At 37.7% G+C, this 16,845-nt stretch overlaps 1 protein-coding gene across 1 annotated transcript in view; it reads left to right on the top strand.

Moving 5' to 3' along the window:
- Positions 1–16,845, top strand: part of F13A1 (coagulation factor XIII A chain) — a gene marked incomplete at both ends in the record, with an annotated part of 188,633 nt that overhangs the window by 67,109 nt on the left and 104,679 nt on the right. Inside the window, 2 exons of the mRNA XM_080709828.1 lie at positions 13,369–13,487; positions 15,364–15,471. Of these exons, the coding sequence (XP_080565954.1) occupies positions 13,369–13,487; positions 15,364–15,471 (227 nt within the window). The remainder of the gene's footprint in view (positions 1–13,368; positions 13,488–15,363; positions 15,472–16,845) is intronic.

Here is a 16,845-nt window from a genome sequence, read left to right as displayed (position 1 = left end):
ACATTTTCTTTGTAGAATTGCTTCATGAATAATAGTCTGTCTTTTGAAGATATCTAAGCTAAAAAGTCCCTAACCAGCAAAACTGGCGAATGAGCACACATTGAACAAACTTCCCAAGCTGGTATCTGCTGTCGTGCCATGAGACATGTTTGCAAAGAACATAAGTGGGCTCAGTCGTTGAGAAACTGTCTTCCTGTGTTCCATGGACTCATTCCATCCCTGAGCTAATAGGTGCAAAGCCAGGGTCTCTGGAGTGGCTGGATTAAAGCAGACCAGGAAGAAATCAGCTTTGGAGCCTTCTAGAACAAAAAGCACATTTCTTAAGTGGGTCCAATATTTCACAGTCCTCGAAAACAAGAAATTATGCCCAATGTGCCTGTAGTGCACAATGCCTGCTGGAGGCTGCTGCCCCTTCTGGTTTACTTGGAGATGGAGAAACATATCATGATGCCAGTCTGGAATCACATTTGCTCTGCAGATGTAGCCATTCCTTCCAAGAGCGATTGCCTGTTCCCAGCATAAATCTTACCTCTCCCTTTAGAAATGTTTTTATATAAAAAGGGAGGCAAGAATAAACGATTCCTAATCTTTTTCTGAACCCCTCCCTTCACTAAAAGATGCCACAGTTTGCCTTTTTGGTGGAACCAAACTATTATTCCTGCTAAAAGATTAGAAACAAAACCAAACCTTGATGCAAGCTGTTGTCTCTCGGAAATACCCTGTGTGATGGCCTTCCTGCTGGCAGAGTTTTCTTTGATCCCTGAGCTCTTGCCCTGCTAGGATGGGGCCTAATGATACTGATACTGAGAATAGGACTTCTTTCACTTTAAAATAGCATGTACATGGCAAAAAAAAAAAAAAAAAAAAAAAAAAATCAGCCCACTCAATGATAAATGGCCTTTCTTCGTCCAAAATGTTTGTACAGATACCAAAATCAATAGGCTCGGCAATCATCTTTACGTGTTTGTTATAAATTCTTATTTGTCTGGGTGGGGAGGCCAGTAGTAATTTCCAGTGGTATCTGAAATCAGTCTTCTAAGTGAGTCTTAAAATTTTGCAGCCCACAACTTTCTGTTTTTAACTATTCTACTATTCCCACCAGAGGAACAGTAAAATAAATGATATAATCATTCTTTACCTACTTGCCTCATGCAAATTGTTAGTCACCCTGGAAGGGCAGTTATTGGCAAAGCATTTTGAAGTGCCACTCTGGGGAGCTGAGCAGAGACACCACGTCACAGTCCCCAGTGACGTCATGTGTAATCTGTTTTCCTCCTGAGTTTTATTGCAGTGATGATGTTGACCAAGCATTACTTGGAATCCAAAAGCTGTCATGGATCCATGCCCATTCCCCGATCTCCCTCATCCCAGCCTCTACTTCTGGTCCTCATGTAATTGAGAAGTTCTCAGAGCCCACACTTACAAACAAGCACGCGTACACACACACACACACACACACACACACACACACACACACACTCCTACCATCTAACTGCACAAGTTGTTGAGTTTCTAGAACAGTGAACTATGTTAGTATGTGTATGTGTGTTGTTGTTTTTTAATTAGCAGAGCTTTGTATATTACAAAGTGGGCAACCAGTCACCTCTAGAACGAGAAAAACCCCACTCGCTACTCAGAAACCAACCCTGAATTTTAAAGCAAACACAAAACACACATAAAAAAAAAAGAAATGAAAAGAAAAAAAGCCAACAAAAATCTTCAGAGGCAAATGATTACATTTTCCTATTTTTTATTAGCCTTTCAACATAAAGAGTTTGTGGGGGGAGGTTCCATAGTGATGTATGGTATTTTCCACCTAGCTTTGGACAACTATATTTTAAAGTGACAGATCTGAATAAAAACAGGGGAAGTGAAGCACTCCTTTCCACCTTCAATCTTATTTTAAAATCATAAATAAATTTAAAATTAAAATCGAGGTTTCCCATTTGACTTCCTTGCCTTGTGGAGGATTCATGATTATGCCCGCTTGGTTTGAGGTAAGATTTAATTCAGCTGCTGGAAGAAAAAGGGTGGCCTAACGCACAGCCACAGAACTCCTCCTATTCAGAGTTTTCAAATTTATACCTTCCCATCTATAATAACCCAACATGCAAAGGTAAATCCTTCGTTTTCTTGGACCTCTCTCTCACTCTACATCTCCGCTCTCATCCTTAACCGTAGACACTGACTGGCTTCCCTCTCTGCTATGGTACTGTTCCTATCGCACTGGTTGCTGGGGACCCAAGTAGCCTGGGGTCTTGGAATGAATAGTCATGGCTTCCCTGGGAAGCAGCTAATACTCAAATTCTGACATCTCACTAGCAGTAGGGCTTTGAGAAAATCGCTTGACTTGTCTTTGCATCAGTCTTTCCATCTATCTAAGGAGGATAACATAATACCTGTCTCAGGAATGCTATGAGTTTCAATGAATTAATTTAGTTTCATACATCATGTCAAAACTTCCTGGTTTGTAGAAAATACAAAACACATGCTTGTTGAATAAATAATAAAATTATGTGATTTTACCATGCAGAGGGATGAATATTATCGCAACATCCTTAGAGCACTAAAGGAACAAGGCTTATTGCAGCCTGTGTTGGGGAGATTGCAGGGAGATTTAAAGAAGAAAAAAAAGTTATGTAGATATGATGGTGTTTAATAAATGTATTAGTAATAAAAATGTACAACTCTGTGTGTGTGTGTGTGTGTGTGTGTGTGTGTGTGTGTTGCTAGGGATTTAACTCAGGGGAATTCTACCTTCAAGCTGCAGCCCCAGCCCTGTTTCTTTATTCAAAAACAGGGTCTCACTAGGTTGATGAGAGCCTCCCTAAGTTGCTGCCAGCTTCCAATCTACAATCCTCCTTCTCTGCCTCCGAAGTACTAGGATTAAGGTATGTATGAAGCTGGCCCCACCATAGCCAGCTTCTAATGCTCTTAAAGAAAAATTAACCCTCTGACCAAATACATAGCTTCATTTGAATGCAAACTCACTTTTAAAAATAACATTTACTGATGATAAAGTCTGATTACAGGAATAAAAATAATGGATAGAATTGTAAGACATCAAATGTTGAAGTCAGACTTCCATTGCTTTGAAAAAAATATCTGGCATGCTTAATTTAAAAGGAAGAAAAGTTTATTCAGCAGCATTGGTCCGTGGTCACTGGGCCCTGTTGCTTTGGGCCTGTGGCAGCGCCGTACGTCATGTCAGGAGGATGTGGCAGAGGGCGCTGCTCACTTCAGGGTAACCAGGAAGCAAAGAGAAAGAGAGAGGGAGAGGGAGGAAGGGGCTGGAGTCCTGCAGACCCCTTCAGGGCATGCCCCCAATGACCTAACTTTCTCCCATTAGGCTCCATCTCCTGAATGTTCCATGTTCTCCCATGAGCCTTTGGGGAACATTTCATATCCAAAGTATAACACCAGCTATTAACATTTTGGTATATTTCCATCCAATTAATATATTTTGACGGCTTTAATCTTAATTGATAAGTGAGTACACTGTACTTTCTAAATATTCACACATGTACTACAAGTATATGGTAAAAGTGAGCCTCTGCTTTTACCAACTTCCCAATCCTAGAGAATCACAAGAGAAAGTCAACTTTAACTCTGTATATATTACAGATACTTTACTATTATTTTACATATTACTGTCCATTTATACACCTGTAAAGTTTGAACAAATTTAACCGCAAATGAGATTGTGTTGCACATAGTGTGTACTTTAATTTTTCATACATTATATCTTGGAAATTTTTCTATATCAATTCATACATATTCTTTTGAATAAACAGCTTAATATGATTGTATTATAATTGATTTAACCTTTTACTTACAACCATTTATATTTACAGTGATTTAGATTTACTTACAACAATTTACGTACAGCTCTTTTCACCATGGCATGCTATAGTCTATTGACTGTTACAGATACATTTCAAACATACGTATCTGCATCTGTAGAGTAAATACTTAGAGCATTACTAGGTCAAAGGAAATTCACATCTTCGGTTTACATAGACACCACAGATTTCCCTTTAAAATGTCTTTGCTCTTTTGTTACAGTCACAACACATAGAGTATTCATTTCTTTACACCCTCATTGATACTAGTTATTACCATTTGTTTTAATATTTGCTAAAATGGTAGGGAATTGTGGTTATTTTATGCCTGTTTTAATTTGTCTGTCTGCAGTGGTGACATTGAGCATCTTTCCATGCATTTGCTGAATGTTTTGCTTCTGTACCTGTTCTTATCCAGAACATGTTAGGTGAGTTAAGAATTGTCAGGAAGAGACACACATACAGCTCTTAAATTTATCAATAGTTTTTTTAAAATATAATGAGAGAAAGAGATCTTGCTGAAATTTCATTCCCACGTGAATATCCAGTTGTCAAAACACTACATATTGATCAGATCTCTCATTATCCAATTACTTGAAATGCCATCTTTATGATATATTGAGATCTAATGCACATCAGGCTCCATTCGTGTGTATGGATTTGTTTATTGCTGTGCCATGCCAATACCACTTTTAATGATAGCTTCCTTTCAGCTAGCTATAGTCACAGAAGTAGTCCATAAAAAGAAAATAACAGAAAATCAACATGTAACAAGAAGCATTTATTCTTTTTTTTTTTTTGTAGTACTGGGGGTGGAACCCAGGGGCTTTTCTACCTCTGGGTTACACTCCCAGACCTATTTTATACTTAATCTGGAAACAGGTTCTAAGATGCAGAGAGCCTCACTAAGTAGCTGACGCTGGCTTTGAACCTGTGAGATCCTCCTGTCTCAGCCTCCCAAGCACTGGGATTACAAGCATGCGCCACCATGCCTGGCTAGCATTTATTTTTGGAGATCTGGGGCTGGTTAGTCTAGACAGGCTTGACTAGCCAGCTATGGCTCAGGTGAGAAGTTCCCTTCACCCTGCACAGTTATGGTAACAGTCACCTTTCTTTGGCCAGTAAGCTCTCCAGGGCATGCTTGTCTCATGGTGATAGCAGAATTGCAAGAACAAAGCTCAGCTGCACAAGAACATGGTATCTCCTGTATCCTTCACCTCTCCTGACACCCCACTAACCAAGTGAACCTAGTCACTTAAAAGAGTGGGGGGATAGTCCACCTTTACAGGGAAAGGCTGCCGGTTACATGGCAAAATCCATACATACAGAAACATAAACTTGGGCACAAAGTTCAATTTATCATTGGGAAGTCCTCCAGTTTTTCTTCTCTGTACCATTTTTACCTTTCAGCTATTTTCTTCAGTTACTTCCAAAGAAAACTTAAACCTGCAGAGTTCTAAAAACTCCACGTTGTATTCTGGTTGTATTCACATTGACTATATAATTTGGGTAGGATTTATATCTTTGCAATATTGAATCTTCACATCCAATTAGAAACATTTTCAATGTTTTAATTTACTTGAGTTTTCTCTTGTGCCTTTTGGCAAAATTTAGTTTTATTATAAAAATTTTCAAACAAACTCAATAATGCGTACTCATTTACATATCTCTCAGAGCCAACAGCTCTCGGAATTTTACCACACTTGCTTTCTCTATCCTTTTCCCCTTAATTGTTGCTTTAGTATTTTAAAGCAAATTCCAGTCATCATGTTATTTTGCTCTACATATTTTAGCATGCATCTTTTAAAATATGTACATATGTGTACATATGTAGTTATGTGCATGTTGTGTTTACATACGTGTATGTGTACATATATAATAAAAGTATGCATATATATTTACATATGTGTATAATTTGTTTTATACACACACATAGTCATATATTACCCAACAATGTTTTTGTCAATGATAGATTATATGTACAATGGTTCCCATAAAATGTTTTCACCTAGCAACATCATAGCTGTCTTTATTTGCATAAGTAGACTTTATAATATTTGTATGATAATGAGATTAGCTAACAATGCATCTCTCAGAATGGATCTCTGTCATATTTTTGGTATTATTTAATAACCATTTCTCAGTCAAAATTTACTGATGTCTAATAAATTTCTACTTGCAATTTCTTTTTTTGTTGTTCAAATCAAAGTCTGTAAGTAAAACTTGGTCAGTGTATCTCTTAAATCCCTTACTCTAAAGAAACCTTCTCATCTTCCTTGTTTTTCCCCTGTTACAAACTTGTTGCTAAAACTCGATTATTTGTCTGAATTTTTCTAATTCTCTCTGAATTTTTCTAATTCTCTCTGGTGGTATCATGAAATAATGTTTAAACCCCCACGGTACTTTCTCTGATAAGAAGCTAGTTAGATTTAGAGAAAAAAATCAGATTCAGCTTCAAATATTGGGGAGAGGATAAAAAATCTTAATAAGTCATGCCATGTGCTTTTGGGGGCATTTATTTAATTAAGAGATACATGTATTTAGATTTATCAAGAGGATTAGATTTTATTCATCTCATTTAACCACTAGGAAGTTCTCTTCTCTAATGGTTTCAGCCTAGACCCATGATTTTATTAGATGTTGTAAAATGATGATATAATCCTACCATTCCTTCTACAAATTTATTGGCATCAATTATTTTGTCACCTTGATGTAAAATGCATATGCCCTTTCCTCACTTCTCAGTTTTTGAATTAATTAAACACTACAAAGGTGGTCAGTGCATTTTTTAAATCATAATGAATTTACAAATACTGGAATATTTGATGTATTCTAATCTTTCACAGGGACTACTGTTTTTGATATTTGAACGTTTCCACCCTTGGCCCGTGAAAGCCTCTTTAAGCTGGCTTCTGATTCTCCTGTCAGGACCTCTAGATATTTTGGTCACCTCCTTGTCTTCTGTCAGAAAAACATGTTTTGGGTACTCTTGTATATTTCATAACCCATACCTATAATGAGTGATTATATTGAGGTGCCCAGGTACTTTTTAGTTGGGATGTAGAGGAAGGGTAACTGTACTTAGAGACTGCTGTAGTTTGGATCTGACATCTCCCCCAAAGGCCCAAGGTTAGTCCTCAGCCCTTGGCACTATAGAAAGGTGATGGAACCTTTAAGAGGTGGAGCCTAGTGGGAGGAAGTTTGGTTTCTGAGGTTGTGCCCTTGAAGGAGGCCCCTAGCCCTTCCTTTTTTTCTTTTTGCTTCCTGGCTGCCAGGAAATAAGCAGCTTCTTCTGCCATGATCACAGGCTCCCAAATAATGGGACCAACTGACCACGAATGGAAACTTCCAAATTCTGAGCTAGAATAACCTTTCCTCCTTATAAATTGATTATCTGAGGTATTTTGATACAGTAACAAAAAGCTGAACACAGAGATAGTCATCTAGGCTCAAGTTCACTAATTGATTTATCAGTTGATTTTTTTTTAGTTCCCATTGGTAAGCAGAGCTAGAAATTGCAGTTTTGTTTACTTATTATTGTATATAAGACAAAATTTTTTGGTACTGGGATTAAATGTTGGGGCATTCTAATTCAGAGCCCCTTTTAGTTTTTTATTTCGAAACAAGGTTTCGCTAGATTGCTGAGGCTGACCTTGAATCTGCAATTCTCCTATCCCAGCCAAACACGTACTAGAATTACAGGCATGTACCCCTACACCTGGCTAAGACACAGATTTTTAAAAAACCACCTTACTGAGATATGATTGACATAACAAAAGCTGTATAGACTTAATATAGACAATTTGGTGAGTTTGGAATTGAGCATACACTTGTGAAACCATCATCACAATCTATGCCATAAACAAGTAGAACACTGTGTGTGTGCGTGTGTGTGTGTGTGTGTGTGTGTGTGTGTGTGTGTGTGTGTGTAGCATACAGTGTCTCTTACAAAATTTTTGAATCTAAAAATGGGAATTTTTGAGGCCGGGTGTGGTGGCACACGCTTGTAATCCCTGCGCTTGGGAGGCAGAGACAGGAGGATCGTGCAGGTTCAAAGCCAGCCTTGCTGGCTTAAGAGACCCTGTTTCCAAATAAAAAGTATAAAATAGGTCTGGGAGTGTACCCCGGAGGTAGAAGTGTTTCCAGGAACCCCAGTACCACCAAAAAAAAAAAAAAAGAGAGAGAGAATTTTTTGTGGTACTGGGGATAGAACCTAAGAGGGTTCTATCTCCAAGCTACACCCCCCAGCTCTATTTTTTGTTCTTTATTTTGAAACAGTGTCTCACTGACTTGCAAAGGGCCTCACTAAGTAGCTGAGGCTGTTGGAGAACCACAATCCTCCTGTCTCACCCCCCCACCCCAAATGCTGGGATTACAAGCGTGCACCTCCACACCTAGCTATTATTTTTTGAAACAGGGTCTCATTGAGTTGCAAAGGGCCTCACTAAGTAGCTGAGGCTGTCTGCAAACCGTGATCCTCCTGTCTCAGCCTCCCAAATGCTGGGACTATAAGCATATGCCACCACGCCCAGCAAGAAATTGGAATTTTTAAAGAGGAAATTAAATAAAAATATTATTTTCAATTTTCTTTAGAATGCAAGGTTTAAAATTGTCAAGATTTATGCTTTTTCTTTGAAGTTTTGACATTTTAACAATTTTCATCTAGGTGTTTACTATTTTTGTTGTTGTTTCTATTTACTATATTGGGTAAGTCTTTAACTCTGGGATTTTTTTTCTCTTGTATCTTTGACAATTTTCTTTCTATTTTTCTGTCCTCTCTTACAATAAGTGCCTTTTAGTGAGATGTTGGACTTCCTGAATATCTTCAATTCCTCTGTTTATATTTTCCTTATTCTTGTATATTTCCATCCCCCAAATTCTCAATTCTTCTAGAAATGCTGTTGACATTCTTTCTCACCTCCCTCAATATTATGAATTTAATGAATACACACACACACACACACACACACACACACACACACACATACAGTTTTATATTTATAGTTTTCAGTCCTTTCAATCAATCTGAAGTTATAATGAAGGAAGATGAATGTATTTATCAACTTGACCAAACCATATTCAGATATTTTGCTTTTTTTATATGATTGAATGTATTTTATATGACTTTTGTTATATGTCATTCACCTTGTTACATACACAGCTTCAAGTATTGTTTAAAAATTTCCAACTTATATTTAGTGGCTGCTATATTACTATTTCATTATGTGGAAGGAAATGAGAGGTATTTCAGATATTTTCTCATTTTTTCACTGTAAGTAATACTGTGATAATATCTCTCTCTCTCTCTCGCGCGCTCGCTCTCGCTCTCGCTCTCTCTGACACACACACACACACACACACACACACACATACACCTATAAGTGAAATAGGTATCTCATCTAGTTTACAGTTTGGGGTTTTTTTTATAGTTTTTATATATTTATTTCCCACTCACATTTCCTCTTTTGTGAACAGGTTTTTTCTTTTTGTACTTTCTTTTGTATACGTTACAATTTTCTTATAACTTTATTGGAATACTTTTCATAAAATGAAAATTTATTAATATTTCCTATTGTTACAGAATTTTCTAAGTTTTGTTATATGCTTTTCATTTTATTTTATCTAAAATTCAAGTTTTACATTTATATTAAATAAAAATGCACTCATCATTTTCTTTTTGATTTTTCTATTACTCTTGTTTAGATAAAAATTATACTTCTACTTTTCTTTTTTTTCTTTTCTTTTCTTTTCCTTCTTTTTCTTTTGATGGTGGTTCTGGTGCTGGGGATTGAACCCAGGGGCATTCTGCCTCTGAGAAACACCCTCAGCCTATTTTATTTTTTATTTTGAAACAGAGTCTCACTAAATTTCAAGGGGTCTTGCTAAGTTGCTGAGGTTGGCCTTGAACCTGTGATCCTCCTGACTCAGCCTTCCACATACTGAGATTACAAGCGTGTGCCACTCTACCCAGCTTGCTTTCACTTTTCAAATTCAGATTTTAAATTGATTTGCAGCTTATTTTATGTACAAAAAAGGTACTTTTCTCTAGCAGCCAATTTTCTCAATTGAACACTAATCATTTGGTGAACACACTAATCATTCTCTTTGATTTCCTTTATTATATATTAATTTCAGAGAAAGGTATATGTATACAATGTTATCTATTTCTGAGCTATATATTTTGATCAATCAATTTATTTTTAGACCAACTGTATACATTATAATGTCTTTATAGGATACATTAATAAGGAACAAAGCCATAGCATCTCAAATGAAAGAGAAACTTTATAACATCATCCTTCAAAACCAGTTCAAAGTGTCACTTCCAGACCTCATAGGTCGTAGAGGGGATTCTATCTCCACAACAAACATTTTAAACCCATTTGGCCAAGATGGTTATTACTGCAATAGCCACAACAGTTAAAGCACCATTATAAAAGAATAAAAATACAAAATCTACACGAATAGCCTTTCATTGTCTGGCTGTTTCATAGCATCTGGTAGAAAGGTATGTATATAAATATTCAATTTTCTTCACATACATTCTCATGTTCTCTTTTAGAAATCAATGTGTTCTTTCATGCATTTATTTAGGAATTCCGACCCCAGACGCTCAGTGTCAGTAGGTACTTTTTATGCATTACGTACAGTTGTTTCCACTTAGACATTAGGTGATAATTTTAGTTTCAGGGTCCTCAGACTATGTAGAGAGAGCCGCCAATGGCAGTCTGCCTCTGGATCTCAGCTGTGCCACTGATTTAAAGGCATCATAACTCACACTTTTGAGGGGTAAAAGGGAGGCCAGGGCCACTCATCATAAACTCTAGAATCTTCTGAAGGATAAAATAGCTTTGGGAGAAATGAAGTATAGATACACACAAAACATGGATAAATCTCAAAATAATGGAGCCTGTGTGAAAGAAATCAGATCTCTAAAGATTCTCTGTATGATTATATAACATTGCAACTAGCTTAAAGTGATAGATTATTAATGAGTCCCTAGTGCTGGGACAAAGGAGGATAGGGTAGGAGAGTTTCAAAAAGAGGTGAAAGGAAATTTTGAGGGAGGAAGTGTTGGATGTTTGTTATTTTGATTATGATATTGTACATCTTAAATGTGTACAGTTTATTAGGCATTGAAATATATAGTCATCTCTTGTATTCATAGATGATTGGTCCCAGGTCCTCTCCCCAGGATAACAAAGTTCATGAATGCTCAAATTTCTTGTATTACATAGTGTAATATTTGCATATAACCTAAGAATATCCTTCAGTATATTTTAAATAATCTATAGATTGCTTATAATGCTTCATACAAGATAAATGGTATGTAAATAGTTGCTACACTGTATTATTTAGGGAATTGTGACAGGGAAAAACAAGTCTTTAAATGTTCAGTACAAGCCAGGCGTGGTGGCGCACGCTTGTAATCCCAGCATTCGGGAAGCTGAGACCTGGAGGATCGCGGTTCGCGGACAGCCTCAGCTACTTAGTGAGGCCCTCTGCAACTCAGTGAGACCCGGTTTCAAAATAACGAATAAAAAATAGGGCAGGGGATATAGCTCGGAGGTCGAATGCCCCTGGGTTCCATCCCCAGACCCGCAAAAAAAAATTAAAAATAAATAAATAAATAAATGTTCAGTACAGACACATCTTTTCCAAATATTTTTAATTCATAAGAGATTAAATCTGCAGATTTGAAACACAAGGATCTAAAGGGCCAAATGTGTGTGTGTGTGTGTGTGTGTGTGTGTGTGTGTGTGTGCATGCGCACACATGCGTGCATGCATAAAAGCCAGGAAAATGGTAGAAAAGAGGCAGAGAACAGGGAGATGGAATACAAGAGAGTGCAGAAAATTAGAAATGATCAAGGAATAACTAAAGAATAGATACAAACCACAGTACATTTCTAAGCTGGAACTGAGAAGAAATTCTTCTTAGACCCTACTGTGCATAAATCTTCTGGGGATATTTTCCCTGTGTAGATTGTGACTCAGTAGGTCTGGCATGGGCTTGAGGCTCTGTTTTGCTCACAAGCTCCCAGGCAAGAGAGAGGATAGAGCATCGTTTTCAACTTTGTTGCAGTAAGAATCACTGGAAAGCTAGAAAAAAAAGGTAACCAAATCCTTATGCCTGAATCTCAACCCTGTCCCAGCCATCCTGAGTTAGATACAGAATTCAGCATTTTAAATTAGGAAATTTTAAATCTCCCTGGATGATCCCCTTGTGCAGACAAGACTGAGAACTACCACAGGAGAGAGAATCTGGAGGATAGAGCCCCCAAAAGGTAATAGAGGTGGCAGATGACCTGGCCCAGGTAAATATAATAAACCAGGTCTCCAATCAGAGCCCGGAATGGCCCTGTTTGTTATGGTTTGGCCATAGAATGTCACCTGGAAGAGCTCATCAATTGATGCAGAGATGTTCAGAGGGGAAATAGTCCAATCATGAGGGTTCTAATCTCATCAGTGGGTAAATCCATTGATGGATTAGCAATGTAGATGGATTTATGGTAGTAAAGGAGAAAGATAGGACATGGCTAGAGGAGATAGGTCCCTAGGGGAGTGGACTTGGGACTGTACATCCCTCGCCACCTCCCCTTGAGCTCTCTCTCCTCGGCCTTCACCATGTGAGAGCAGCATCCCTCTGCGTACCCAACACGGATGTCACCACCATTTATGCTGGCAGACTGAAACCTCTGAAACGAGGGGCCCCAATTAACCTTACTTCTTCTAAGTTTGGTGTGTCCTGTATTTATTACAAGGATGGTAATCCTGCTTGAAATACCGTTACAAGCATGCAGTTACCTGAGTGTGATTGACATATAAGGTCATACCTTGCTAAAGATGTTTGGCTGCATTCACTCCCTGCGTAGGAATCAGTACCAGACTCATAACTGAGTGTGTGGGTGGAAAGTGAGGCTTTATTGCGATTGCAAGAGACAAAACTGACCAGGGAGGCTGATCGGATACACACCCCTACCAACATATCCACAAGAATTTTTCACTAAAAGGAGACAATCCACAGCCTGGCCCCTCCTCCAGCCTGATGAACCTTAAACCAGGCATGACAAATGATACTACTATCCTCTGAAGTGTCCCAGATTTGTCTTAGAAATTATTTTCAATTCAGCCAGTTTTCTATTAATGTTAACAGGTTGGAAATTATGTGTTGATTAGTCTTGCCAATTTTAATCTGCATCATAGAATTCTGATTCTGAAACTACTTACGCACCGGAATCCTAAAATACCTAATGAGACATGTCGATTTAATTGTGCTGCTTGGAACACAGACAGCCAGAGTTTGTCAGCATTTTGCTGACAAATGTCATTTATAGACTGATCTTTGGTATTGATCATTTTCACTATGACTAAAAAGTATTGAGAAATGAGCTGTGCTTAGGGAAACAATAGACTTTTTTTTCAGTTTGGTACATTAAATTGCAAGTTTAGTTACAAAATAAACTTGTAAGAGTTTGAAATCAGTCTGGTTTGGTAATGATCATTTTGTTAAATTCCTGGTGCAGAGGATGCTGTGTATATGGATGATGAGAAAGAAAGAGAAGAGTATGTCCTGAATGACATCGGGGTGATATTTTATGGGGACTTCAAAGACATCAAGAGCAGAAGCTGGAGCTACGGTCAGGTGAGACACTTTAAATTTGTCATTGCTAAGGACATTTTTACCAAATATTTTTGTCACATATATTACTGCAGGGTGCCATATATCGATATTAGACAGACACAATTTCCTGCTTTTCAGAATCTGAGAGTCCAAGACAGAAGACATAGGAGTAGAGACTTATAAAGACAACTGCATAATTTATCACCTAAAACCACATATCTTCCTCTTATTACAAATGTTACAGAGATCAGAGGTTCTGTAGATAATATGACATTCTATTGAGAAATACTTTGGCATCTTAGTACAGGAGAAATTCATTAGTTCAATCTGGAATGGACTGAAAAGTTCCTTCTCTGATAAAGAAAGGTGTTTTAATAATGCTACAAAAATACTCTAAGGTGTATGTCCAACTCAAAGAAATAACTTTTAAACTATTCTTAGTGTAGGATACCACTAATTAGAAAAGACTGTTACCATTTTGGTAAAGGAGAGTCCTCTGGACTTTTACACAGGCACATTTTATCAACTGTAACCTCAAGTTACTAAATATAAAGTAGCAAATGGAGCTGGGCATGGTGGTTCACATTTGTAATCCCATTACTTGGGAGGCCGAGACAGAAAGATCATAGGTTTGAGGCCAGCCTCAACAACTAAGCAAGGCCCTCAGAATGTATCAAGATCCTGTTTCAAAATAAAAATTAAAAAAGGGCTGGGGATATAGCTCAGAGGTAGAATGCAAGGAAAATTAGACAGGAGTTGTAGACACACTGAGGGTACTGCTGGCCAGAATGCCTTTGGGTAGGCCCTCTTGAGCAAAGGCCTTGTATCTACCATCATTCAAAGAGGACATTTGTTTGGGTCCTTTGGCAAAAAAAAAAAAAAAAAAAAAAAAAAACAACTGAGCCAGTTGTTTCGAGTGAGACAAAGAAAGAATGAATTCTATGACTATTTCTTTAACTTAATAGTTACTATCATTTCACAAATACTGCTGAGATATGCTGCTTAATGAGAACTGGAATAACCAGTTATTTATAGACTTGAAAAATATGTGGAACTACAGATTACTACATCTATTCTTTTGGGGGCACACCCACAATTGGTATTCTAACTATATTTGAAAAAGAATGGCACGGCAATTAGCCACAAAGGCTGGGGTCTCTGTCACAAGTACTTGGGTAGATAATATGCAAGAGTTCTATATCTTAAGACATTTCCTATTACAGTGCACTATAATATAGGTAAAACCTCCTCAATTTGCCATTCTGTTACTATTTAGTCTTTATTCCTTTTAAAGACAATTCTAGTATTGCCTGTGGCCAGCAGTCCTCTCTAAAGAAACTGGTCTGCCTACTAGGCTCTTCCCAGGAGGGTGCAATCTACCTTTCCTAAGCCTTTCCCCATCATCTTATCTCAAAAGAAAGAATCTAAGAGTGCACTGGCTGTATGAGATCTCCTCCCATTCATGTGATGTATTTGAGAACTGTTTATTTTCAAGACATGCAGGGACTCATGTTACTATCAAGGTCTTAAGACCTTACTGACTTTGGTTAAACCATTCATTCCTTTGCCTTGGTCACTGAAGCCCATATGCTACAGAGAACTCTGAAATTATTTGTATAGTTTGCTAAAGAACTTTAAGCTAGTTCATGGCTCTTGGGCACAGCAGATCTCTCCTAGTTCTGTTTATATTTTTGGCTTCCTTTTATATTCCTCCTCACTTTATTTAAAAATTAAAAAGGACAATTGATACTAAACATTATGGTAGAACACTACATAAGAAACACCTTTCCAAATTTCATATTGTGGCTTCATTTTATTTTTCTGCATAATAAACTGAAAAGAAGTATCTTCTTTCAGAGTATATAGTAAGTATTTTCTCATTGTTTCTCTCAAATAGTTTGAAGATGGCATTCTTGATGCTTGCCTGTATGTGATGGACAGAGCACAAATGGACCTTTCTGGTAGAGGGAATCCCATCAAAATCAGCCGGGTTGGATCTGCAATGGTAAGCAATGGCTACTGATAACCAAAATCTAACACCTGTACCATTTGGGTTGGTGTGTATGCCAATAAAAAGCTGGTATGACTCACACCATTTTTCAAGGAAAAAAACAGGATGATGACAGTTTATCAGTGCTGAAGCTTCAGCTAGAGCCCAACACCAAATCTAGACATATTTTACATATTTAATCCTTAGAATAGCCGCAGTGGTCTCTTAGGAGGCCCTGAACCATCTTGAGGAATGCAGAGATCCCGCAGCAGGACAGCTACAGAAGATACAGAATGCCCTAAGTGAGGAGGAGGGGGTCAGGGAAGGAAGCATATTAAATGGGGAGGGGAGGCTGTGAGGAGTCCTGGATAGTGATATACCCAGCATACAGGGTGAACCCTTGGTGCAGAAAAGTGTATCATGACTAATTCACGAGCACAATATTCCAGGAAACAAATGGCAAGGTAGGCTGCATGTAATAAAAAGACCGAGAAATGAAAAAAATCCTTGTATTACCAACGTCTATAATTTTTCTAAAAAATTATCTCTGGAAGAATTTTATCTTTGAGTTAGTAAAGTTAGTATTATTAACATGCAAATATTAGTCTGAGTATGATATGACATGTAATTTCCAGTGGTAGTTTTAATGTTATTAAGAACTAAAGTACGTGTAAATTTAAGATACAGTAGAGCTTACATAGTGAATGTAGAAACTGATATCTAAAGACAGTTTGGGGATGAGGGTGTAACAAGTGTGATTAACATGCATGAGGCCTTGGGTCCAATATCCAGCACCTAGATAAATAAGTAAAAATAAAGGCAGTTTTGTTTTTTTCTGTAAGTCTACACTACATAATGAAATAATAATGTGTTCTGACGATTTCAGAAATATCTTTGTAATATCTATTTATAAACAACATATATTACACACTCTCTCTCTCTCTCTCTCTCTCTCTCTCTCTCTCTGTCTGTCTGTCTGTCTGTCTCTCAGCTAGGAATGGTTGCAATTACATTAATTCTCTGTGTGTGTGTGTGTGTGTGTGTGTGTGTGTGTGTATGTGTGTGTGTGACTGGGGATGGAACCCAGGGGCTTTCTACCTCCAGGCTGCACTCCCAGACCTATTTTATACTTTTTTGGAAACAGGGTCTCATTTAGGTGCTGAGAGCCTCACTAAGTAGCTGAGGCTGGCTTTGAACCTGTGTGATCCTCCTGTCTCAGCCTCCCAAGCACGGGAATTACAAGCGTGCGCCAACACAGCTGGCTACATTAATTCTTTATTAAACATTCTAAAATGGCACGTTCTTGATCCTAATCTTACCCATACATTGTACATATTTTTACAAGTCTATAAATCACAGCTTACCATAAACTTTTGCAGGAGGGAGATA

The sequence above is a fragment of the Muscardinus avellanarius genome (genome assembly GCF_963383645.1).
Source record: "Muscardinus avellanarius genome assembly, chromosome: 14".
NCBI lineage: Eukaryota > Metazoa > Chordata > Mammalia > Rodentia > Gliridae > Muscardinus > Muscardinus avellanarius.
The sequence above is the reverse complement of the archived record's forward strand: the minus strand, read 5'-3'. Positions and strand labels throughout refer to the sequence as shown.